At 44.0% G+C, this 26,587-nt stretch overlaps 1 protein-coding gene across 1 annotated transcript in view; it reads right to left on the reverse strand.

The window, feature by feature from the left end:
- Positions 1-12,250, reverse strand: part of CWC15 (CWC15 spliceosome associated protein homolog) — a 30,992-nt gene extending 18,742 nt beyond the window's left edge. The window contains exons 1-4 of the mRNA XM_030200215.1: positions 12,123-12,250; positions 9,138-9,270; positions 4,119-4,231; positions 3,770-3,858 (exon numbers count right to left, since the gene is read on the reverse strand). Coding sequence (XP_030056075.1) covers positions 3,770-3,858; positions 4,119-4,231; positions 9,138-9,265 — 330 coding nt within the window. The 5' untranslated portion in view covers positions 9,266-9,270; positions 12,123-12,250. The remainder of the gene's footprint in view (positions 1-3,769; positions 3,859-4,118; positions 4,232-9,137; positions 9,271-12,122) is intronic.
- Between the last annotated feature and the right edge of the window lie 14,337 nt (positions 12,251-26,587).

Raw genomic sequence — 26,587 nt, forward strand, 5'->3', positions numbered from 1 at the left:
GACAAGTAGGGGGTGATGAGGATCATGTTTCCTTGGTCCTGCTCGAGTTTCAGCAGTCTTCCCCAAGAGAGGTATGGGAGGATATGGAATCGAAAAGAAAGGCATCCGACACTAGTCTGCCATGTGCTCTTAATCTTGGAGCAGAAGAGATGGGTTTTGTTGTTGAGGTAAACGGCAAAGAGATCCACCAAGGTGGTGCTCCACTCATGGAAGATCTCCCGGGTTATGCCCATGTTTGAGACCACTCGTGCAGCTGCATGACTCTGCTCAGTCTGTTGTCTTTTCCTGGCAGGTACGTGGACCTGAGTAGTATAACATGGTTGGAGGCCCACTGCCAAATCCCGACTGCTTCTTGACACAGGAGACATGATCTTGTGCCTCCCTACTTGTTGACATAGTACATTGAAACCTGATTATCCATTTGAACGAGGATAATTTGGTAAATGAGTCAATCACTGAAAGCCTTTACAGTGTTCCAAAATGCTCTCAGCTCCAGGAGACTGGTGTGAAACCAAGTCTCCTGAGCAGATCAGTGGCCTCAAATGTGAAGCCAATCGATGTGAGCCCCCCCTCCCCTCGCCCAGGTTGAACGCATCAGTTACACTTCAGTTGTTAGCATCTACTGGAAGAGGAGTAATTTGGAATGGAAGTTCCGTGATTAAGCTGTCAACCACAAGTGTGACTCCACAAGCTCTGGAGTGACAGTGATGCCATCTGCTAGATTCCCTAGGAAACTAGAGTTATACCATAGGTGTGACATGCACAGAAGAGCCGAATGGCCCAACAACCTCAATATCTGCCAACCTGTGACCTACTGGCTCTACTGAACTTGATGAGCGAAGGTGATCATGGCATCGGCTCTGGCAGCTGGAAGGAAGACTCGAGCCTGTACTGTGTCTAGCAGGGCTTCAATGAAATCCAATTGTTGAACTGGCAGGAGATAGGACTCTGGATAGTTGACAACAAACCCTGGTAGTTCCAGCACCCAAATGGCTCTCCACATCAATTCTTAAGCACCTTGCTCTGATGTGTTCTTTACCAGCTAATTGTCCACATGCACTCCCAGCCTGCATAGCGATGCTGTGGCTACTGTGAGATATTTTATGAAGACTCTGGGAGCAGATGCAAGGCCAAAAAGCAGGATGCAGTACTAGTAATGGTTTTTCCCTACTTGAAATCTAGACTAGGTTGTATCTGTAAGTATCCTTTAAGTCCAGAGAGCATACTTAATTCTTTTCCTGAATAATGGGAAGCAGGAAGTCTAGGGAAACCATCCTGAACTTTTTTTTAACCAGATATTTGTTCAAGGCCCTTGTGTCTAGGATGTGATGAAATTCCCCCATTTTTTCAGGAACAAGAAGTACTCAGAATAAAATCCCTTCCCTTCTTTCACTGGTTGCTCAGGCTCACCTATATCGGCCTGCAGAAGGGAAGAGTTCCTTTGCAAGCACATCCTTATGCTGAGAGCTGAATCTGGATGCTCTCAGTGAGCAATCTGGAGGGAGTTCTTGCCAATGAAGGGCGTAACCCATTATTTTGAGAACCTACCGGTCTGAGGTTACAAGGAGCCATCTTGCTTGAAAAACATATTCAGCCTCTCTCCTATCTGTAAGCTGCCCAAGACAGTCAGTCACTTTTACAGCAGCTATGCTCTCCTGGAGCCAATAAGCTTGTCCTCGGCTTTAACCAGGGAGCTGGCTGAGGCTTTAGGCCCACTACTGCCGAGGATGGGAGCGGGGGCCCTGGGAGTGCTGAGTAGAGTGGGCAGGAGTGAACTTACACCTCTGAGAGCAGTAGGATCTCCTCAGACTACCACCAAAAACCTCTGAGAAGCACAGACAGAGACAGGGACTTGTTGCAAAGCCACAAAAAAAAAAAAAAAAGCTACTTCAGTCTACAATGTCTACCTCCTAGTTGGCTGAAGAGTCTATAAATCAAAGATCAGCCTTGGTGTTGAGGGGAGGGAATATAAACACTAAACAGAGGCTTCCCTCAACTGGTATGTGTGCTCTAAACTAATATTATGCTAGGCTCTAAAAATGCAACCTAAGATACTAAACTAGACTCAAATACTATTTATATAAAACCCTAACAAAAAGGCTACACTACTGTCTAAACTGACTGTTATAAAAAAATCCAAAACAAACAAACAAAAAAGACAATGAAATTACCTATTTAACCCCAAGTTTGCATGCAACTTCCAGAGGTAAGATACACCAGTGAGGGTTTCCTCCCCTCAGCAGGTCCTCTCTCAGTACGTCCAGCAGAAATGGAGGGGTAGCCTAGTGGTTAATGCAGTGGGCTTTGATGCTCGTGAACTGGATTCAATTCCCTCTGCAGCTCCTTGTGACTCTGGGCAAGTCACTTAACCCTCCCTCGCCCCAGGTACAACATAAGTACCTGTATATAATATGTAAACCATTTTGACTGTAATCATAGAAAGGCAGTATAATCGAATCCCATCTTTCCCCCTTCCCATCCGTGGGCTCCAGAAAAGAGGGGATTGGCAAGCCCTACTCATATAAAAGGCCTGGTGCAGTAATAATACAAACGTCAGGGAAAAAGCACCAGAAACCACCAGAATCCAGTCTGTGCAGTACCGGAGGTTCATCTGAATGTGGCTGTGTAGAAACTGAGGTACTCAAAACTGCAGTGCTTTCTGCCAGCATGTTCCTCTCTGAATTTTGCCGGGACAACTTTGCTGCCTGAGCCAACATCAGAGTCCCGCTGGGAGCTCCCTGCAATCCGGAAGCCGGCAGCACCGACAGGACAAATGCTGAAAAGGCTGCTAAATGCAGACACCGTGCTGAACAAGAAGCAGAGCGGAACAGTTTCTCCAAAGAAGCCATCTTAGCTCAATGGTCTCTGCGGTGCCCAGCAGAGAGCTTCCCACCACTGAACAAAAGATATCTCACCCCCAAAATGAGAACTAAGCTGCAGAGGAAAGAAAACCCAACTGAAGGCTAAGAATCTTTTCAGGACAACTACAGTGTATTTGCGTCTGTTCTTTTTTTTTTTCTGTTTTGACAGCCGTTTCCTTCTGCTCCAAGGAAGCACTCATAGTACTCCTCCAGTAGTGGGGGGGGGGGGGGGGGGGGGGGGGGGGGGGAGGGGGGTCAAGACACAATACAGGTCCTGGAGGCCGAGGGACCTCAATAACAGAATGTGTACCCCTGTGGCAGGAAAACCAGACACAGTTAAACCCCTTGCAATATTAACTTTCTCCTGGGGTTTTTTTTTTTAAACATATAAGGCCAAAAGGGAACACCCAAATCTGGCCAGATTTGAAAAGGGCTGCACAGGTAATCACCTACCAACTGCTGAGTAGACTGAGAAATACTGGCGGGCTCTGGGCTGCACAGGTGTTTATATTATGATATCACTCAGTAGTTCTCAGTCTCCCATCTGCTGATAGGACGGCACATACCCACTCATCGGGAATGGTCTGGAAAATAAGGAAACTATTAATTCTAAATGGTTATGCACAGGTGCAAGAAGATTAGCAAGGACTAGAAACTCCTGCACACTGACTTACACAAATGTCTGCTGACGAAAGGGTCAAATCATTCGATCTTTTACTTTCACTCATTGCAGTTTACTGAGATAACAAGGGTGAGAGAAGCAAACGGGGAGGTCACCAAGTTTAAATGCTCAGTTTTGATCAGAGAACTTGAATAATAACTGGCTAAGGTTTGGTAAGCGGCACAATTCCTATAGATAAATGATGCCAATTAGTCAAGAACACTAATCGGAGCTCTCCTTTACATACATCTGTGAGTGGATCATCTGCGTCAAGGTTGGCTGCTGGGATCTGGTCTAACCGAGGTTTTTTAGACACAGAGGAAGACGTTGTGTGCTCTGCAGGGAAATGAGAAAAGCCGCGTCATTAAAAACATCGTTAGACAACAAGAAATGATTGTGCCTGAACTGGGTACATCAGGTAACCATAACGGTACATGCTGCTGAATAACTATTCAAACTCAATCCAATGTCTGCCCACGTGACTGAGCACAATAACCAGTTTCAAGATTCAATACAGTAAGCATCCAAACATGTCTTCTTACTCTCTAGGGTAGAAATACTGTATCCTGACCTTTTTTTATTCAGTGTTCCATTACCTCGAGTTGGTCGGTCTCTGTTTTTTTCCCTTACAGCAACTCGCTCTCTCTCTTCCAGTTCCCTCCTGAAGTCCCGGCTGCGCACCTCCTCGGGAGCATCCTGTGTGGGCTGTCTGTGCATTGAGTGAAAAAAAACCAAAAACGTGTTGGTTATAAAATATGATACATACAAATTAGGCCAAGGTAAGGAACTTTTGTTGAGGTGCAAACCAGACCATCTTAGCCTAGGCCAATAATCTAATTTAATTTAGTTACTTGTAACCAGGGGTGTGCTAATAAATTGTTAACAGGGGGCTCTCTCTCGCAAGCAAAGTAAAAGAGAATTCAGGAGGGGCCCAAGCCCACATTTTGGGATCCATTTGTTAAAGTAGCCATGGAGAACCAGCTCCCAAATTCTTAAAAACTTAACAAACGGCTCTCAAGAGCCTGTGAGAGCCTGCTCCAGCACACCACTGCTTGTAACCATAAAAAGTTCAAGGTTGAGTACAGAGATATTTCTGCTTTTACACCATACCACAATAATCAAAACCTAAACTAAATAAATAAATAAATAAATAATGCACATTATACAGTCTTAAAATAAAATAATATTAATACTACCCACAAATGTTTCAATAAACACGATTCGACCCCCCCCCCCCCAGTATCTAGAAAATAACCAGTATTAAAAGCACAATACTTTTTAAACAGCCAGCTCTTCACAGCCATAGAGTTCAGATTTCTTACTTCTATGACAGCTGAATCCACAAGCAAGAAGCTCTGTAACGTAAGTTTTTCAAAAGTACTCTAAACGGAATCTTTTAGGAGAGGGCAGAATTAATCACTTAACATAGGAATATAAGAACAGTCATACTGGGTCAGATCAATGGTCCATCCAGCCCAGTATCCTGCTTCCAACAGTGGCCAATCCAGGTCACAAGTACCTGGCAGAATCCTGGAGGGATGAAAAAATTTTAACCAGAACATTTGCTTCCTCTTAAATTTATCAACTTCAACTGAGACTAATCCATTAATAAATCTAAAATGGAAAGTTTAAATAAAATCTGCATGGCAACCAATGCAACTGGACTAAAAATGGGGAAGCTCTTTCTCATTTACTCCCACCTAATATTAATATAGTGCCAGTGTATTGCAAAACCCATAATCTAGTTAGAAGCATTCCAGAGAGCCCTAAGCAAAGACCATTACAGTATCAAACTGTGAAAGGACGGTGACCTGAACCACCTGGTAATAACTAAAGCCGAGATCTAATTGGTCAAACTAGACAAGACTTAAAATAAGCTTTCTTAATACATATTTCCAAAGTAAGGGCAGAACCCAAATTTACCCTTATTTCAAATTAACAAAGAATACCAATATGAGAAAGCTTAGGACACTCAGTATCATCTCATCTAAATCACCCACTATATTTTTTCCAGGTTTATCTTAAACAATTTTTATGATAAAAGACCTTAAAGATTTCACAAACACATGTGTTGGGTGTCTGCTAGCATGCAAGTAAGCCAGGATGCAAGAATTGGGGCTGCAGCTCTCCCATAACGCTGGAGAGCCCACATGTGTCTCCCCTTTCCCACTACTTGATCGACATGACCCAAGTGTAGAGTCTGTCACACAACACACAAGCTGCTGACGGAAGAAGAAACAGACTCTGAATGAGGGAAGATTTCAGGGGTTCCAACGTGCCATTTATACTCCTGGGGGAAAGCTATATAACTGTGCAGCTCAGAATTTGTGCAAAATTCTCCCCTGCACAGAATTCTGCACATACACAGCTCTCTAATCCCTCTCAGAGATTATGTGGCAAGAAGAGGTGAAGGTGAACACCTGTACACTGGACTGCATCGTCCTCCGCCTCTGCTTGCCTACACCCGACCGTTCATTGAACCACATAGCTGTATAGATACTGGCACAGTTCAAATGAGAAGTCGGGTCTAGGCCAGCAAAGGAGGAGGATATGATCTTATGCCCAGCTGCGTACCTCTTCTTCTACTTGCCGTGCAATTAGGGTGGGGGTGAGAGGCCAACCAAACTCAAGTAGGGTTAAGTAGCACAAAGGGATGAAGGTCATTGACACAGGATGGAAGGGTGTAACAGGAGGAGAGGAAGAGTAGGGTTGAGTGTGAATGCCATGGGGATGGGGAGGTGGGCAGAGCAAGGTTGAATGCAGATGCTCAGCCTTCGCTTTGCTCTCCCTCCCATCCACATTCAAACTTGCTCTTCCGCCCCCCCCCCTCCCCATGACATGCACACCCACCCTTGTTCTCCCCTCCCTCTGTGGCATCCGCCAGCTTGCTTCAGCAACCCATACCCCTTTGTGAGCAAGGTTGAGTGTGTGCAGCATGGAGATAGGAGAGGAGGGGGCAGAGCAAGGTTGAGTGTGCTATCGTTATGTGAGGTATGCCATAGGGAAGTGCAGGAGGGGGACAAAGAAACAATGAAATCTGGAGAGAGGAGGGGAAAGAATGAGAGGTGGGGGATGTGCCTGAAAAGGTGAGGCTATGCATGCAGGGAAAGACCTTAGGGGCTGACAGAACTAGGATTCATACTGGGAGTTAGAGGGAGAGAGAACTGTAGTTGGAGTCAAAGGAAAATGGGGAAGCTGGAGACTGTTGAGGAAAAAAGCAGGAGGGGATTTCAAGCCTGGGGCAGTCTTCAGGCCTTATGAAGGAGGAATTCTGTGCAAAAACAGAAAGAAAACTGTGAAGAATTATAAAGAATTTTAGAATATTGTGTACAGAATTTTATATTTTTCTTTGCACAGAGTTCCCTCAGGAGTACACTCAAAAACAGTAAGGAAACAATTCATAGATCAATGAACAATCAAGACATACATGAAGAAAAAGACTTGTGAATATTACCACAGCACTAAAATAACATTAATAGTATTAAGTATTTCAGTATAAAGATGACACATTTGCGCATAAATTCAAGAGGGAGATTGATGGTGGCCAGTTTAGAGCTGACTGCAGTTTTGGAATCCTACTCAGAGACAATTAGTCCTAGTATTTTTGGAAAGACTAGGCAAACGATTTACATCTACCCATTCCACTCCATAGACCTCTATCATATCGCCCCTCAGCCGTCTCTTCTCCAAGCTGAACAGCCCTAGCCACTTTAGCCTTGCCTTATAGGGAAGTAGTCCCATCCCCTTCTTTTTTTTTTAAATTTTAAACAAGGAGCTTTATTGAAGGAATCCACAAGATACAACAGAAGTCTTACAAAGCTTATACAATACAGATCCATATCCGTCAATGAGCTGATGAACACAAAAAAACCCCAAAGAAACATTCATGCAATAACCAATATTGTTCCTCGTAAATTTTAAAGTATTTATCTTTACCCACAGCGAGCATAGCAACTCCACCCTCCTCCCAACCCTCCCCCCTCCCATCCCCTTCTTTTTTTGAGATTCAGTAACCAGAATTGCAACCACCAAGGTGAACCTTCCAGAAACAAGTTCCATAGATGATTCCATGGATTCAGTCAAATTCAAATCAGCTTGCTGAGTTTCAGCCTGGTTAGTAATTTCCCAGATTTCTGCCCAGAAGAGGTAGACAAATAGGCAACTCTAGAACTTCCCTCATGTACTGCTTCTAACAAAACAGGAGACCTGAGGGAAGTTCAATAATCTAAGAGTGGTCTTTATTTTAATAAAGCTGCATCACAGTTCTTCAATTCAACCACTTGGTCCTCCAACTATCCTAATCTGGTGGAATACATACTCTGTGTCTGAGTCCGAGGCACAAGTTGTAAGAAAAAAAATTCATTATATTTAGAAAACTGAGCAGAAAGTACCTTAAGGGACCTATCCAGGCCCTGTAAAACCTCCTATATTGAATTCAAAAATCGATAGCTGCCAGTTTATCCAAACCCTAAGAATCTCCAGAAGATATCTGAGATGGTAAGAAGCTGGGAGGGGAAAAAAGCATCTCCACGGACTCCTTCATCAACCCCCTCCTGGGGGACAGACTCCGCAGCCAAGAGCCCTTCAGCAGCAACAGCAGGAGCCACAACAATTGCTCCCAACTGAGCCATACTCGCCTCTGCAGGAAAACCTCCAGGTCGTGGGAGTGGCAGACCAAGTACGGGGCTAAGCAAAGCCCCTTCCAAGCTACACTGTTGACCCTGCAGACACACCAAAAGTTCCTGCCGCTCCACCCGGTGATCGAAGGTCGCATTCCTCCAGCACTATCTGCTGAAACAGGGGGGGGTGGAAGCCTACACAGAAGGGTTAAGTGTGGGTATTCCCATGTCTCTTCCCCATAGCTAGAGACAACAGCAGGAGAAAGCAGCACAACTTCCTGCCTCTCTCTTCCCACAGCTTTACATGTTATGTAATTTTAGTTATATCTTATGAAGAGATCTCGTATATTATTAAAAAAGAAAATATATAAAAAGAAACTTGGCCCAAATATTGTGCATATCTTTATTTATTGCATTTGTATCCCACATTTTCCCACTGTACGTCAGGTTCAATGTGGCTTACATATTGCTAAAAAGGCGGTTACAAAATTTAGATGCGTAGAAGTCTGGTACATAATCTTCAATATTTAGGTCACGTTTCTTTTTTATATATTTTCTTTTTTAATAATATATGAGATCTCTTCATAAGCTATAACTAAGGGGTATGTTTACTAAGATGCATGAGCGTTTCTAACGCGCCCTTAAATTTAAGGCACGTTAAATGCTAACGCGCCTATATATTTCTATGGGCGCATTAGCGTTTAATGTGCGTAAACCATTCACGCATGTTAAAAACGCTAACACGCCCATAGCGCACCTTAGTAAACACAGGTGTAAATCTGGATACAGGGAAGAGAAAATAATAATAATAGTCCTCATTTATGATATAATATTTGATTTATTTAAGAAATTTGGTAAACTGAAATTTGAGAACACACCATGGCTGTGAACAAAGAAGAATTCCTTAATCTTGTAGAATGACAGATCTTGTGCTGTGAACAGTGTTTGAGCCTCTCCTATGCTCTGTATGAGGAGATTGCTAGTGATAATCTTTACCTGTATTTGATTTTAGTGTGGGATGGGAGGTCTCTGCTGGAATACTGTTTTGAAAGCTGACTCAAATCACCTTCTTTCCCTCTTCCTCCTCTTGCAGGTTCAAACGTTGGCCTGGCCGCTGTAGTCATTGTAACTAGGACACAAAATACAAGTATAAAGCAGTTATTTCTGGGAAGAATGAGAAGGAGCAATTACTGGAAAAACAGTTTAGATCACTCCCCAAATTCCACAGGTCTGGGTGGTCCTACGTGCCCACAATATGGTCATACACTGAAGATCATTTTTCAAAGAAAGACAGTGATCTACTAGAGACACAGAGGGTAATTTTAGAATAGGGAACTTAAGCTAACAAGGTACATAGGTGCATATATTGTGCCTGTATTATAAAATGAACACACCAAAAATATACGTATAGTGGATAAATCACATTCCAGAATATGAAACAAGTGATGTAAACACACAATTCCTGATATTCCTTAAGAGTCCTTGTGTGTAAAGTTGTTGATTTTATTTTTAATCATTTGTATTCAATAGTTTTTTTTTTTTAAAGGAGGAAGAAAGACCTCAGTTAATTGTGGCTGTCAAACTTGACTCATGCAGACAGATAGGTATACAGATTTGCATACAATGCAGGTAGGGCATATAAATCTATCTCATGCATATTCATTGTGGGTATCCTGAAATCCTGACTGGCTAGGGTGTCCCAAGGACTGGATTGAGAACCCCTCTCTAGAGTATGGCAAAATCAATATATATAAATGGCGAGTGTCGTACTCACTCGCAAATGCGCAGTAGAGACCCTCTCTGCCCCGCCCCCGCGTCAATACGTGATGACGGGGGCGGAACAGAGAGGGTCTCTACTGCGCATTTGCGAGGGACACCGCCGTTGCTAACACTCCCCCCACCCGGAGTCGCCACCGCCACCCACCTGCCACCCGGTCGGGCCCTCGCTCCACTATTGAAACAGCGAGGGCACGCAGCTCTGCTGAGCTGCCGTCGGCCTTCCTTCACACGAGGGCGGGACACAGGCAGAGAAGAAGAAGGAAGGCCACGGCAGCTCAACAGTAGAGCTGTGTGCTGCGTGCCCTCGCTGTTTCAATACGGAGCGAGGGCCCGACCGGGTGGAAGGTGGGTGGTGACGGCTCCAGGGGGGGCGAACTCGGAGGGGGAGCAGCAGCGGCAAATTCGGCGGCGGGATGGGGGCCTTTCAACCCCCCCCTTCCTATACTAGCCCGTTTTTACGGGATGAACGGCTAGTCTATATATATAAAAGGCACCTCCAACGTTCCAATGAAGCCTCAAGCCGGATGAGGCGCCCGAGATATCCGGTTTGCCCTGCAGTCACTGTAGCTCCGCCCTCGCGTCAAAACGCGATGACATCGAGGGCGGGGCGGCGAATTACATCGAGGGCGGGGCAGCGAAGGCACAACGCACGAGTTCCAACTTCCAGAGATTCTGACAGCAGCAGCGGGGAGAGCGCTGCGAACTTTGACCACAAACTCACAAACAAGTTAGTGAGGAATGGAAGAAGGGACAGGGGGCTGTGGAACTCGGGAGGGAGGAAGGATGGTGCGTGGGAATTACCTTGCTAGCGCCCGTTTCATTTTTTCCCGAAACGGGCATTTCTTACTAGTGTTGTAATAAGTTTTTGCTATTTCATAAGTGGGCAAAGCGTTTTATGAGTTATTTTACCATGCAATATAATATTTATGTTCAATATAGAATTTACTATACCGCTTAGCTAAAACAATAATCTTTTATTACACTAAAAGTCATATTCTTGGAATGTGCTTAACTACTGGACAAGTGGCCAAAATATCTTCTTAACCAACCTTCCTCACACCTTTATTTATCCACCAGCAGATGATGGTAGACTTCTTGTGATCTATGTAATAAACTTGGAACAAACTGATATATCCCAGCTAGTGTGCTGTGAACTACCACTCTATAAATTGTTTACTTAGTGGCAGAATACTGTGCTCCAGCCTGGTCTGCCAGTTCTTACACAAAACCTTTAGATGTAGCATGTACAAATGACTTTTCTGTGTTCTGGTTATGATGTACGTCTTATGAACTCCAGAAAGGAGCTCTCTTTGGTACAATAAGTACTACAGCGAGTGTTGGCAGTAAATTTGAGAAATTTGAGATCATACGCCATATGCCCTAGCTTAGGCGTGAAGTTCATTCCTGTCACGATATGTGCAAAACTAACCCACTTGGAGAAATTGCCCCATACCAAAAAAACAACAAGCACATAACTCAATATCCTGAACACATTTGGCAGCCAAATAACTGAAAGCATATTTTTCCTTGCCAATGAAAGGTGATGGGACTTAATATGTAACCACAAAAAGGCAGAATATCAACATATCATATAGAGGTGCTTATTTTGTACCTGGGGCAAGGGAGAGTCACAAGCAGCTGCAGTGGGAATCGAACCCCCCAGGTTCTCAGGCCACTGCACTAACCACTAGGCTACTCCTCCACTTGACAACTTACTCAGCTATCAACAATGTGCTTCAACAACTCAAGTTCAACGACCCACACTCTAAGAACCCTCCTTGGATTTTATCCAGATCAAAAAACAACACTGGCAAACAGAAAAGAATACAAACATCCAAAATGCCTCATTCAAAATTGTAAACACTTCACCTTCTGGCTTCTCACATTCCTCAAAAACGCTGGCCTGCCATCGACAGGCCAACGTACACATCTCAACAAATGAAAAAGCAAAAGACAAAGTGCCATTTGTAACCATGCAATCAAAATTATAGCCCATATATTGAGCCACATGTAGTATTCAGAGATACGAAGTCACACACATTCGGCTGCCCTCACATTTTCACACGCCAACCACCCCTCCTCACACGCATTCGGTGATCGGGGGGGGATCACTCTCCCCTCCCCATCATCTGCCATCTCTCCCTCTGTCTTCCACTCTCCTCCTTGTCCACGATCCGGCCCCTCTCCCTCCCCCTCCATTACCTGAGATCGCCCACCAACAATCCTACACCTTTCCTTCTCCGGTGCCCAGTCCCCTAGGACACAACTTCACTCCATGATCGGAGGCATCCTGCTTTGCCGGAAACTGCGTCAGAAGAACGAGACACCAGAGAGAAGGGGATTGGAGATAGGAACCACCGCCTCCTCCTCATCCGCTCTTCAATAATTCAGCGCAGCCGCTACGGGCAAGGAAGTTAGATTGCCTCCTAGGCAACAAGAGACTGGATAACGTCAAAAACGTGGAAGCCAATTAGGTTAGCCTCTGTTTCCTGTTCCCCGCGCGGCCGCCGTCATCCCAGTGCACTCAAAACACAGCAAACAAAACTATGAGCTGCTGCATGCACCCACGTTGTCGTTTCGTAGCATTTTTGTTTAATCTCATTATATTTTTAAACATTGCAGCTGGTGCATTATACGGATGTACACAGAGGAAGTATAATAACCGAATAACTTTTTTTCATAGGTTGAGTAGTACTTTATTATAAATCGCAATCTGTGTCATTTGGAGGGGCTGGTTATAGGGACACCCTAGTACGTATTATATTCATGCAGAGATGTTTTCTTTTCCCGTGGTAAAGGGCCACTAAAAGTGACATCATGTTATGAGAATGGGGTGCTCAACATTTAGAGTTTCTATTTATTTACTTAGTTATGACATTTATATCCCACATCAAACATGAATTAGGTTGAAACCTAGGAACATTTTAAATATTTTTTTTCCTGTGCCTAGATCAAAAGAAAAAGATGGCACGTGGGAACTTGCTCCTTTTGCTTTGTGGATTGCAGTGGTAAATTATAAAAATGCACGTGATATTTTTATTACTACTGTTTAAAAGACAGATATTGAATAATGAGGGCAGAGCTACCTTCATGCAGAAGTCCAGTCAGTCTAAATGTTCCAACATTGTTCAGTTCAGCACATTATTAGCCACTAATTTTGTACAAAGTTATTTATGTTCAATGGGAAATAAAGCTGTTGTTATGTGAATATTCCTTCACTGTTTCATTATTGCTGCCAATTATTACATATTAAGGGCATTTGCTTTAAACTTTGTTTTAATTCGTGTGTCCAGTCCTTACATGCATATGTAAACCCAAAGGTGAATCCTAATGGTGGTGGAACAATTAGATATAAACTGTGTTGTTCCTGACTGTACTTGTTTTGGGCTGTTTTGTGTCCTGCTGATCTGTACATCTGCTGTCTGGAATTTTGGAGATGGAAATGAGAAAATAAAAATGAAGTTTTGGATGTACTCTGTAGAAGTTGTTTTTTTTACTTTCACAATGTGTGTATGGATACCTGCTCTGGTGCATGCATGTGATAATATTTGAATAACTGTCTATACTTATGCCTATGATTTCTGAACATGCGGCATATATGCCCAGTTGGGTATATATGCTGATCTCAACTTTGTTAAATGTTTCAGATATATCCATCTATTTGCTCCCATGATATAAGATATAACTAAATTATATTATTCTGTCTCACTGAATTTTCAAATGTAAGCCACATTGAACCCAACTTTGTTTGGAATAATGTGGGATATAAATGTAGAAAAATATCCTTTATCCTCCACCTTTTAAGACACAGCCTATCCAGCTGGATGGTGATGGCACAATGAAAGCAAGTTTGGTCCAGTGAAGACTAACTCAAAATAACCTGTTCCTTAACTGGGCCCTAGCATTTAAAATGTGACCATACCATGCCTCTCTGGTTATGTTCCACTAATAAGTGAAATGATTAACTGGTTTTCTTGAAAGGATTATATAAACTTTGGATGCAAGACTAGGGACATAAGCATACACTTATTTATTCAATATCACAATTCCTCATGTGCAACCTCATGTACAGTGAGCTGCTTTTACTATCGACCAAATAGAAGAGATTTCAGTTTTGGCACAGTATAAGTCATCACAAGAAGAAACTATAAGAAAACCAATGGACTGCATTAGGGGCTTTTAGCCCATTTAGTTATGTTCAAACAAAAGAGATCTGCATGAAACAAAATATTTATTTTTATTTTGACTTATAAAACCACTAGTCCCTGAAATATGCTCAAAACAGAATAACCCATTTGTGTAGCTAAAATATAAACTTCTACAAAACAGATGAAGTGAAGATGTGATTCCATGTGCCCCAATGAAAGGAGAGTTTAATTTTTACTTCCATTTAATTTCAATATATTCCATCTTTATAATACTAAGGGGCTTTCCAAGGCAGGTTACAACGGTTAAGATGAACTCATCAGGAAACAGGATATCCTCACTGAAATTTGGCCATCTGTATTGCATAGAACGTAGAAAAATGAGCACAAAATAGCTGTTTCTACCAGCTACAATAATTTGTATGCTGTTTTAGTTATATTCAATGTTTAGTTTATGATATTTATATCTACATATGAGAAGCTTTCAAATAAATTAAAAAGCTGTCAAGTTTTAAAAAAATCTTTTGTTCTCTACCATTTAAGGCACTGCCTATCCAACTGGAACAGCTTTTGACTTTTTAAAGATGACACGCATAGCAGTCCGTTATTTCTAATAATCTTTTGCTGTTGTTTTCAATAGCATTTGCTATTGTTTTGGGTGAGCGAAAATGGTGGCAATCTACGCCTACTGCCAGAAAGCTTCGCCTACCTCTTCATTGCTGCGTTCGGCACCTAACTCTTACCATTCAGTAAATCCAGACTGCCCCAATTTGACCGTTCACTTGTCTGCTAGATTGTAAGCTCTTTGAGCAGGGACTGTCCCTTTATGTAAATTGTACAGCGCTGCGTAACCCTAGTAGCGCTTTAGAAATGTTAAGTACTAGTAGTACTGGCTTCAGCCCATATAGGCTCATACCATCTGTTCTCAATCTAACCTCTTTGGGTTTCATGACAGGAGCCAGCATGACATCAAGTGACCCCTCTCACACATCCGCCATATTGACCAGAGCAAAATAATTGTTTTCACTATTGAAAACAATAGCAAACTTGTGAATTTTATTAAACCTCCTAGGTTTTCCATTCCCTCTGTTAGGAGGGGCTCAGGGAGTTTGAGGGGTCTGTGAAGGGGGAAGGGTATATTCCATTTGTTTTTGTCAGTTCTCCAGGACCAGAGCCTGCTTTGTTATTTGCAATGAATTGTGGATTTTACTGCTGCACTAAGAAAAATTAAAGGCATATAGTGTAGCACTGAAATCCAGAATACAGCACTCTGGAGTACTGACAAAAACAATTGGAATATAACCCTTCCCCCTTCACAGACCCCTCTAAAATTCCCCAACCCCCCCAACTCCCCCTCACATCCCCCCCCCCCCCTCCATGATTCCCTCCTAACAAAGGGAATGCAAAACCGAGGAGATTTAATAAAACCTCACAAGTTTGCTATTGTTTTCAATAGCGATAGCAATTGTTTTGTTCAGGCCAATATGGTGGCAAGCTCCACACACTGCATTCAGCCCAGATAATGGGCCAGATAGGATCATGCCAGCTCCTGTCATTAAACTTCCTTGACCCAGACTGATGCAGCGAGGCTCACACCAAAAAAGATTTATGCAGGGCCGTGCCAACACAGTAAGCGGGGTAAGCACCGCAGGGGGGGCGCCAACCTCTGGAGGGCGCCTACAGGCACCTTTTTCCTGAGGTCAGCTCACTTGCATTACCTGAAGCTGTGATTCTCTTCTCTCCCCTGCCCTCCCCTCTTCGACCTCAGTGCTCAATGAGGCAGGCAGGCTCTGCTGAAGTTGTTTGAAAGAATACAACCAGTGCTATATATGTCTTTGGTGTGGGAAGAACTCCTCATTCAGGGTGAGCTTGAACAACATTCAAATTAAAGAGAACAGCCAGGTTTGGAGGGAGGTGTGCAAGTGAGACTGGGGAGAAATAAAAACTAAATAGTGTAATTGTTAAAATCTGTAAGTGGTTCAAAGTTTTTGTTTTTTTTCTGAGCTTGTACACCGAGAGGAGGGCATGACTGCAATGATGTGTGCATAATTATCAGGTAACCGGATAGCTACAGCTAAAAGCCATTTCATTGGCTGGTGGTTCCAACAGTAGTTGCAAAAGAGGAAGTTTAGCTAACGTGTAGTGTAGAAGAGCTGGTAAGTGAAAATCTGATTGGTTTTTTTTTTGTGTATTTGTTTTTATATAAAAGATTCTCCTTGGATAGGAAGAGTCTGTGATATGTGAAAATATATTTTGCTTTAATGAAATTGCTAAACTTTAGAGTCAGAGACTTATCAATGATCAGAAAAAGAAAGTCACCAGACAACAAAGGTAGAGAAAAATCATATTATTTTCATTTTAGTGTTTGGAATATGTCCACTTTGAGAATTTACATCTGCTATCTTATTTTGCAATGTATAGCAATTTGTTTCTAAGAATATTGCTGACAATTCCTGTCAGTGTGGCAAGTGGTGAGCGATCATTTTCACGGTTAAAAATCATAAAAAACTAGTAAAAAATGCCTGTTTCAAAAGGGAAGGAAATGAGCGCTAGCAAGGCCATCCCCCACCCTCCCTCCCTCGCTGTTCCAGACTCTGCTGTCCCTCCGTTTTCACTCCCTCTTTCCGCGACCCAGTCGGCCCCCCTCGGTGAAAACCGTTCCCCGCCGCCGAGAAGGGGGGTCGACTGGGTTGCAGAAGTGGGGTGCAGTGGGCTTTGGTATTAGCTGTCACTGACGTCACTGACGTTAGTGCGTGCCTGCCTAGCAGACCACCTCCGAGGGAGGCAAGGTCCCAGGCACATCCTGTTGGAGGTGAGAATTATTATATAGGACTAGGAAAAAATGCCCGTTTCTGAGTGGAATGAAACGGGCGCTAGCAAGGGGCCCCCTCCCTCCGTCCCTCCAAGCTATGTTCGCTGTGGCGTTTCCGTTTCGGCCCTCGAGTGTCATAGCTCCGCCCTCGACATCATGACGTTTTGACGCGAGGGCGGTACAGACACTCCAGGGCACACCGGATATCTCGGGCGCCTCAACTTCCGTGGAGGTTTCAGAACGTTGGGGTTGCCTTTTATATAGAGAGATTATTTGCGATCAAGTATTTCGCAAGAAAGGCTTGTAAGCCTTGCCATGATTGCTATTGAGAATGATATATGTGCCCAGTTAGATATCAAAGATTTAATTACTAATTTCGTGAACATGAAAGCACAAAAAGCTAAGTGGTTGTAAACCCTCTATTTGTCCAGCAATCCCACAAAGATGCACTCCATCTTTCAGCTCCTATTTCCTTTGCATCTTGTGCCACATTGGGGGGGGGGGGGGCGCCAACTGATAGTCTGCAGGGGGGCACCAGAGACCCTAGGCACGGCCCTGGATTTATGACACACTGACACATCTACAATAGTGTTGCCAGTTAGTCGTGAAAAAACAAGCGCATTTTCCTTAAAAAAACAAGCCTAAAACAAGTGATAGTTCAAAAACAAGCCCCAAAATAAGCCCTTTTTTTGTAACATACTGTGAAGTTTAAACATTCACCCAGCTACTTCTCTTTCAACTACCGGGCATTAGAGGAACCGGAACGGGTGTTTATCCTGACCCTCTTTTGCTTGCTGGCTCTACACTGTTCTGTTAGCACCTGGAGCCCCACCCCAGGGGACCCCAGCTCAGCCAATCGCTCACATATGCTGTCAGCAGCACCAAGCCCAAAAATAAGCAACCTGTGAAATCAGAAAGAAACCCACGAGTTCTAAAAAAGTAAGCCCAAACTCGCAGGAAAATATTTCCAACTTAATAAAAGGCTTTTGCTTATTTGGAAATATTAATTGGGAAGAATACATACGTTGTAAATGGGTTTCTGCCAGAACTTCTAACATATTTCAGTAACATAATGAATTCGCAAAGAAGCCTTTTCCAGAGACGAGAAGGTGGTAGAATTTAAGTTGAAAAGGGGCAGACTCAGGAATAATGTCAAGAAGTATTTTTTCACTGAGAGGGTGATAGATGCCTGGAATGCCCTCCAGTGGAGGGTGGTGGAGATGAAAATGGTAATGGAATTCAAAATGCATGGGACAAACACAAAGGAATCCTGTTTAGAAGGATCAGATCCAAAGAAACTTAGGGGAGATTAGGTAGGAAAGCCAGTGCTGGGCTGACTTCTATGGTCTGTGCTCTGACGGAGGCTGAATTAGGTTTGGATGGGCCAGAGTGGAGCTTTTGGGGGGCTTTGACAACAACTTTAGAAATTTAACAATAAGGCCAGTGCCGGGCAGACTTCTATGGTCTATGTCCTAAAAATGGCAAGGATAAATCAAGAACAGGTGTACAAATCATATATAATGAGTTAATTTTGTTGGGCAGCTTGGATGGGCCATACAGGTCTTTGTCAACATCTACTCTGTTACGCGCTGTTGCATTTTTAAGCCTAAGGTCTTTTTCCAGATCTTTTTCAAGACCATTTTTTCCTTTTGTCCTGTGGCACATTTTCTGATCATACACACTACAGAGGCTCCTGAGGCAGGCCTGTGGCCGAAACATAGATCTGTGTCGAGTCTGTAATAAAGTCTCTTGTACTCGATCCAGCTGTCCCAGTCTGTAAAGTCATTGGCAGTGGCATAGCGAGGGCGGCTGACACCCAGGGGTGGGTTGCCGCTTCGCACCCCCCCCCGGGTGCAGCACGGCGCACCCCCCCTTGGCATGTGCAGCCCCCCTCAGAGCGCATTCTTACCACTGGCGCTCCGCCCTGAGTGCACGTCGTCGCTGGGAGCTGCGTCAGCTCCGCTGGTTCCCTGCTCTCTCTGCCCCGGAACAGGAAGTAACCTGTTCCGGGGCAGAGAGAGCAGTGAACCAGCGGAGCCGACACCCCCCCAGCAGCGTGCACCCGGGGCGGACCGCCCCACCGCCTCCCCCTTCCTACGCCACTGGTCATTGGTCTACTTCCCACTTTCCTTCTCAATTTGTTTGTTCCCTGGGATTTTGTTGTTCATCCACCTAGGTGGATTTCCTGTCCCTATTCTACTGGGCAGACTGGATGGACCATATAGGTCTTTATCTGTCGATATCTACTCTGTTACTATGTTAAATGAAATAACTACTTCTGAAGGTTATGGGTTCAGGTGGGGATGGGTTAGATTCCAATGGAAACAGACAGGGATGGGTGGAATTTCTGTCCCTGTGCAGCTTTCTAGTTGGAAGGTGGGACGTGGGAGTGGGGAGTTTGAGAATGAGGGAGAGATGCTGTATTGGGGCTGGGCATTTGAGTCTGAGATAGAGAGGGAGAGATACCAAACGGGGATGGAGGGGAAGGGTGTGGCATGTGAGTGGTTGAGTGTCTGCTCCTTCCGGTTTGCCTCTTAGCTGCTAAAGCCCGCAATGCAAAAGCCCATAGTGCAACAGCACAGAAAAATAGCTAAGCGATGCTAAAGAGAAATCTTATTCAAATGATATGTGCGGTTAATTGGCAGTGGCGCTAACAAACCAAAAGCCAGGGGGAGGATTGTGGCTAGATGGCGATAAATCTTGATGGAATTACAGTAGATTACGGAGGGATCAGTCCCTAGAACAGTTGCTGATCACCAAGGCATACAAGGAAGACTGGACTCTCTCACACAGCCTACAGGGGCAGAGAGGGAGGGCTGGCCCTAGCTCAGAGCTAACAGCCAATAGGGAAAACTCACAAGGAGTCAATCACAGGAAGCTGCAAACTATAGGAAAAGCAGTCCTAATATACAGTGCTAACTATACACAGACAATGCAATTGAATACTACTACTACTACAAATCATTTCTATAGCGCTACCAGTCGTACGCAGCGCTTCACAATTGAACATGAAGAAAAGACAGTCCCTGCTCAAAAGAGCTTACAATCTAAATCAGGACAGACAGACAGGACAAACAAGGGATAAGGGTAGGACAGACAGATAGGATACATAGGGAAAAAGGGACTATTGAAGAGAGGAAGACAAGATAAGGTACAAGCAGGTGACAAGTTAGGAATTAAAAGCAGCATCAAACAGGTAGGCCTTTAGCCTGGATTTGAAGGCGGCCAGGGATGGAGCTTGACACATAATAATGCACCTGCCTCCATGAACATGGGGGCAGAACATATATTAAGATTATTGTTTTAAGCAAAGCTAAAAGATGATAATCCCATCTCTTGCATTTTCAACAAGGACAAGATACGGGGTTACTGCAGCTGACTATATATATAACCCTCTCTTGGAAAGAAATGACTTAAGTCACTATTATATATAAATTTAAATGGATTTTTTATCCATTTAATGTTAAGATGTAGTCAGTCAACCACTGAACATAAAAGAATCATTAGACTGGGTCAGTTCAAAGGCCAATCAGGCCTAGTATCCTGTTAACATCAGTGACCAATTCAGGTCACAAGTACCTGACAGGATCCCAAAATCTAGTAAGATTCTGTGCTTACTCTCAGGAATAAGCAGTGGCTTTCCCTGTGCCTACCTTAAAAACAGTTTATGGACTTTTCCTCCAGGAACTTATCCAATCCTTTTTTTTTTCAAATGCAGCCGTGCTGTTTCCAAGAAGATGGCCTCATTAACGTTTATAGGGGTTCAGAGCTTTATTAGGCCACAACTTCTTCTCCCCCCCCCCAGTTGCCAGTCTCTCCCTGCCCCCCACACCACATGATTCCCATCCCCAGTCCTAGTCCAGTGTTTCCCATGGAAAATAAGTCATATGGGCTCTGCTGTCACAACAACTGACATCAGCAATGGTTCTTAAACTTGCAGGAGTTTTTATTTGCATACATGTAAATCGCAAATACATCTCTTTCCTTCCTAGCTCCAGCATTAGCCCTGGACTGTGGGAATTAACAGGCACCAGGTAGGACATAGATACCCAGATCCTGCTTTGTACAACATACACAATTCACACAACACCAAGAGACCCAGGGCAGAAATTTAGGTGGGGGCCCCCAAAGCCCACCAGCAGTTTATATCACCTTCAGGTCCTCCTGTAGCATGGGGTCCCAGGGCAGTTTCCTCGTTTGCAGCCCCTTAACACCAGCCCTGGCATCAACTCCTTCTCTGAGGGGCTTTCATTGTTCCCCAGTTTTTCTTTTGGCATACGAGTCATCTTCCATGTTCACAACGCTCGCTATGCAGAAGCTGGTATGCCACACAACAGTTTTGAAAATGTGGTATTCCTTGGGCTTAAAAAGGTTAGGAACCATTGATAATAAGGTAGCAAACTGGCAAGGCTAAGACATGTTTTCTCAGGTAGCTATGGTGAGGGAAAGCAAATATAGCCAGATGCCAAGAGCAGGATACCTCTCTTGGGCAAGACTTCTACGGTCTGTGTCCTGAAAATGGCAGATACAAATCAAGGTAAGGTATACACAAGAAGTAGCACATATGAGTTTATCTTGTTGGGCAGACTAGATGGACCGTGCAGGTCTTTTTCTGCCGTCATCTACTATGTTACTATGTTACTATCTGTTAAAGGATATAACAAAAGAGAGGGAACAAAGTACAAACTAAAGTCCAAACAAAAAAAACAGCACCACGGGCCTTTAAAAATGGAACACAGTTCTTTAATGAATGAGCCTTGACAAAAAGACCCGACACGGACCGTGTTTCGGTGACTAGCACCTGCGTCAGGGGTCACAGTGATGACGTGGAAAACTTGGGGAATAACTCGAATATATTCCTCTACAATATATTATTCCTTACCCCACGTCTCATGTAGTAAAAGCTACAAAGCACCAAGGCACTTTCACTTTCTGTATCAAAATGTCATCACTGTGACCCCTGACGCAGGTGCTAGTCACCGAAACACGGCCCGTGTCGGGTCTTTTTGTCAAGGCTCATTCATTAAAGAACTGTGTTCCATTTTTAAAGGCCCGTGGTGCTGTTTTTTTTGTTTGGACTATCTGTTAAAGGAGAATACAGTATAGCATAAGGTCTAATCAGGAAAATACTTCAACTAGACACTTGAGACTCTGCACCTTGAGTTCATGAAAATGGGCCATGTAGCGATGATGTCACCTGCAAATATTTCCCAAAATGCTATCACAATAAGTGTGAGGAAGCTGGTGGGGAAAAATGAAGAGGCACAGTGCCCATTAGGCTGAGCAAAACAGAACAGAAGAAACAAATGAAGGCAACTGAGTTGCTCAAAGTGAGACGGGCAAGTTCTCTAGAGCCAGAGGATGAACTTGCTATCCTACTGCTGGGGACAAAGTAGTAAGAAGTTGCATGGAGAGAGTGCCAGTGTGTTTGGCACAAAAAAGACTGGCGGAGTGGCCTAGTGGTTAGGGTGGTGGACTTTGGTCCTGAGGAACTGAGTTTAATTCCCACTTCAGGCACAGGCAACTCCTTGTGACGCTGGGCAAGTCACTTAACCCTCCATTGCCTGCCACAGTGCCACATTGAGCCTGCCATGAGTGGGAAAGCACAGGGTACAAATGTAACTAAAATAAACTTTTAGTGGAGAACACTGTAGTGTACGTATTTTAACAACTGAGATTCAGCTGAGGCATGGGACAATCAGTTACTATTTCAAGCATTTTAATTGTATTATTAAAAGATGATATGCATCCTTTAAATGTTTTGTTTCAATTTGTATTCCTTTTGACCAGCTTTACTTTTTATGCGAATCAGATGGTCTTTTCCTTTGCTGTTTGGTTGGCCACTAGGTGTCACTCTTGGGCAGTATTTGGCTTAGTTCTCCCAGGACCTATAATAGCATTCAAGCTTATCATTGCAAAAAATTAAGACAAACAAAGCATAGTGCTGTCTTTTTATTTGTAGACCCAACCCTATATTAAAAGGCTGTGCTTAGAAATTAAATTTTATTAATAGTAAAAGAAAATCAACAAGCTGATAGGATAAAGATTTCCCAACTGCAGAAGGGATATGTGGTCTTAAAGGTTCATCTGCAGCGCTTTGGCCCTCTGATCTGGCTGATGACCTTGTCCAGCAAAGAATAGCCTCATGAAGAAACCTGGGATTTTCCTTTCCTTTCCTGTATCCAGCAGGTGGCTTAATGATCACCAGGAGACTGGTAACCACTACAGCTGCAGATGAACCTTTAAGACCACATAGCGAGCAGTAGATGAGAGAAAATAGATAGAGGGGTAGTGGGGAGAGGCTGGGAAAGAGATAGACTGAAGGGTCTGGGCAGGGAGCAGAAAGAATGGTGGGGCTAGGGTAAGGCTGCCAACTGGATCCAGATTCGCAGGACAGGGTTGATGTACTCTTGGGTTTACCCGAGTGCAAGCTGGGAGTTGTAGTCTTGCTTTTCTTAGGGAAATGCAAAGGGGAAATCAGAACTACAAGTCCCTGCATGCAACGGGGTAAACTCAGGACTGGATGAACCCTGTCCTGCAAATCTGGATCCAGTTCACAACCTTAGGCTTGCGGGAGCGAGGAAGGAGAGAGGCAAACAGGACCGCTGAGAGGGAGGGCAGGGGAGGGCGGTCTCTCGGCGGCCCTGGAGACAAGAGAAAGTGAGCGGTGGAGCTAGAGAAAGAAACAAAGGTGAGAACTGGCTTAGAGGAGAGATGGAACCTGATGGAAACCGATAGAATAAGGTGGAAAAAGAAAATGGGGATGGGCTGGAGGAGAAAGGTGATTGAGTAGGACAGTGAGCTGAGAACAAGGGAAGCCAGGGTTCAAATTAAGTTCCACTTGTCCCACTAATGCTCCTGTGGCTTTGGGAAAGTCACTTCACCCTCCATTGCCTCACATATAACCTTAGGGCACGATATTCAAACCAATTTAACTGGGCAGCAGAGGTTCCTGCAGGGTTAATTCATGCTGAGTAGGTCTGGAGGGGATATTCAGCAGCACATATAACTGGGCAGTGCTGCAGAATATCCCATTTGACTGTTGTGGCACTTCCGGGGTGGTCTGGAGGTGAATTTTTGGTGGAGATGTGGGCACCGTTGATATTCAGTGCAGTGCCACATAGCTAACCATTTTAATTTATTCATTTGTATCCCACATTATCCAAAGCACATTCGGTTCAATGTGACTTACATACAACGTGTTAAATAGTAACAATGTGGATTAACATATATCGTAGTAAGTAGTAACAACCGTTGAACATAACTGAATTTACATTGTGATAAACCTCTAGCAGATGAATGGTAACCATAACATGTGAAACTGAACATTATAATGGGGAAGGACAGCAACAACAACTTGGTATGTCAGGGGTCATCGATGGGGCTAATGGATGTTAAGGAGTAAGTGGTCAGTGCAAGGAGAACTAGACATAATAATCGGGTATGGATATCCATTACTTAGCATTGTTGGGATAATCAGAAACCTCGGCGAGTGTTGAGAGTGGTGGACTCCTCGGAGTTTGTTAATGGGTATCAGATCGTTGAAAGTATTGATGTGGGTTATGTATCTATAAATGGGTATACAGTGGTGGAAATAAGTATTTGATCCCTTGCTGATTTTGTAAGTTTGCCCACTGACAAAGACATGAGCAGCCCATAATTGAAGGGTAGGTTATTGGTAACAGTGAGAGATAGCACATCACAAATTAAATCCGGAAAATCACATTGTGGAAAGTATATGAATTTATTTGCATTCTGCAGAGGGAAATAAGTATTTGATCCCCCACCAACCAATAAGAGATCTGGCCCCTACAGACCAGGTAGATGCTCCAAATCAACTCGTTACCTGCATGACAGACAGCTGTCGGCAATGGTCACCTGTATGAAAGACACCTGTCCACAGACTCAGTGAATCAGTCAGACTCTAACCTCTACAAAATGGCCAAGAGCAAGGAGCTGTCTAAGGATGTCAGGGACAAGATCATACACCTGCACAAGGCTGGAATGGGCTACAAAACCATCAGTAAGACGCTGGGCGAGAAGGAGACAACTGTTGGTGCCATAGTAAGAAAATGGAAGAAGTACAAAATGACTGTCAATCGACAAAGATCTGGGGCTCCACGCAAAATCTCACCTCGTGGGGTATCCTTGATCATGAGGAAGGTTAGAAATCAGCCTACAACTACAAGGGGGGAACTTGTCAATGATTTCAAGGCAGCTGGGACCACTGTCACCACGAAAACCATTGGTAACACATTACGACATAACGGATTGCAATCCTGCAGTGCCCGCAAGGTCCCCCTGCTCCGGAAGGCACATGTGACGGCCCGTCTGAAGTTTGCCAGTGAACACCTGGATGATGCCGAGAGTGATTGGGAGAAGGTGCTGTGGTCAGATGAGACAAAAATTGAGCTCTTTGGCATGAACTCAACTCGCCGTGTTTGGAGGAAGAGAAATGCTGCCTATGACCCAAAGAACACCGTCCCCACTGTCAAGCATGGAGGTGGAAATGTTATGTTTTGGGGGTGTTTCTCTGCTAAGGGCACAGGACTACTTCACCGCATCAATGGGAGAATGGATGGGGCCATGTACCGTACAATTCTGAGTGACAACCTCCTTCCCTCCGCCAGGGCCTTAAAAATGGGTCGTGGCTGGGTCTTCCAGCACGACAATGACCCAAAACATACAGCCAAGGCAACAAAGGAGTGGCTCAGGAAGAAGCACATTAGGGTCATGGAGTGGCCTAGCCGGTCACCAGACCTTAATCCCATTGAAAACTTATGGAGGGAGCTGAAGCTGCGAGTTGCCAAGCGACAGCCCAGAACTCTTAATGATTTAGAGATGATCTGCAAAGAGGAGTGGACCAAAATTCCTCCTGACATGTGTGCAAACCTCATCATCAACTACAGAAGACGTCTGACCGCTGTGCTTGCCAACAAGGGTTTTGCCACCAAGTATTAGGTCTTGTTTGCCAGAGGGATTAAATACTTATTTCCCTCTGCAGAATGCAAATAAATTCATATACTTTCCACAATGTGATTTTCCGGATTTAATTTGTGATGTGCTATCTCTCACTGTTACCAATAACCTACCCTTCAATTATGGGCTGCTCATGTCTTTGTCAGTGGGCAAACTTACAAAATCAGCAAGGGATCAAATACTTATTTCCACCACTGTATCAGTGTAACTATTCTGTTTTCATGAATGATTTTTAAAACAGATATGCTTTTAGCATTTTCTGAAAGATTAGGTAGTCAGTGATGCTTCTGATGTTGGATGGTAGGGTGTTCCAATTCAAGGTTGAGAAATAAAGAGACGCAGGTAGCATATATAGATCTGTAGTGTATGGTGGATGTCAGAAAATTGCAAGTATCCGTTGCGGCATTCCTCAAGAGGAGTTCAATTAGTGTTGTAAGATATTCTGGGGATAGGCCTTGAAGAACAAGAGTTGCACTCTCTTAAATAGCAGTCCTGACCTTGTCCAGTTAGCTATGCAGGTACGGCACTGAATATCGGCTGTATCCGCATAACATATCTGCCACTGACCCAGATCTTCAGTGCCAGTGCTTGGATATGGCCCAATATAGAATATCTAGGTTTAAATGAGATGGCGGTGGTCAGCATTTATAAAAACGATGACGTCCCCCAACTCAATAGTGACCTGCTAGGGCCCTATTTACAAAGGGGTCGATATTCAAAGCGATTTAACC

The sequence above is a fragment of the Microcaecilia unicolor genome, chromosome 4 (genome assembly GCF_901765095.1).
Source record: "Microcaecilia unicolor chromosome 4, aMicUni1.1, whole genome shotgun sequence".
Classification (NCBI taxonomy): Eukaryota; Metazoa; Chordata; class Amphibia; order Gymnophiona; family Siphonopidae; genus Microcaecilia; species Microcaecilia unicolor.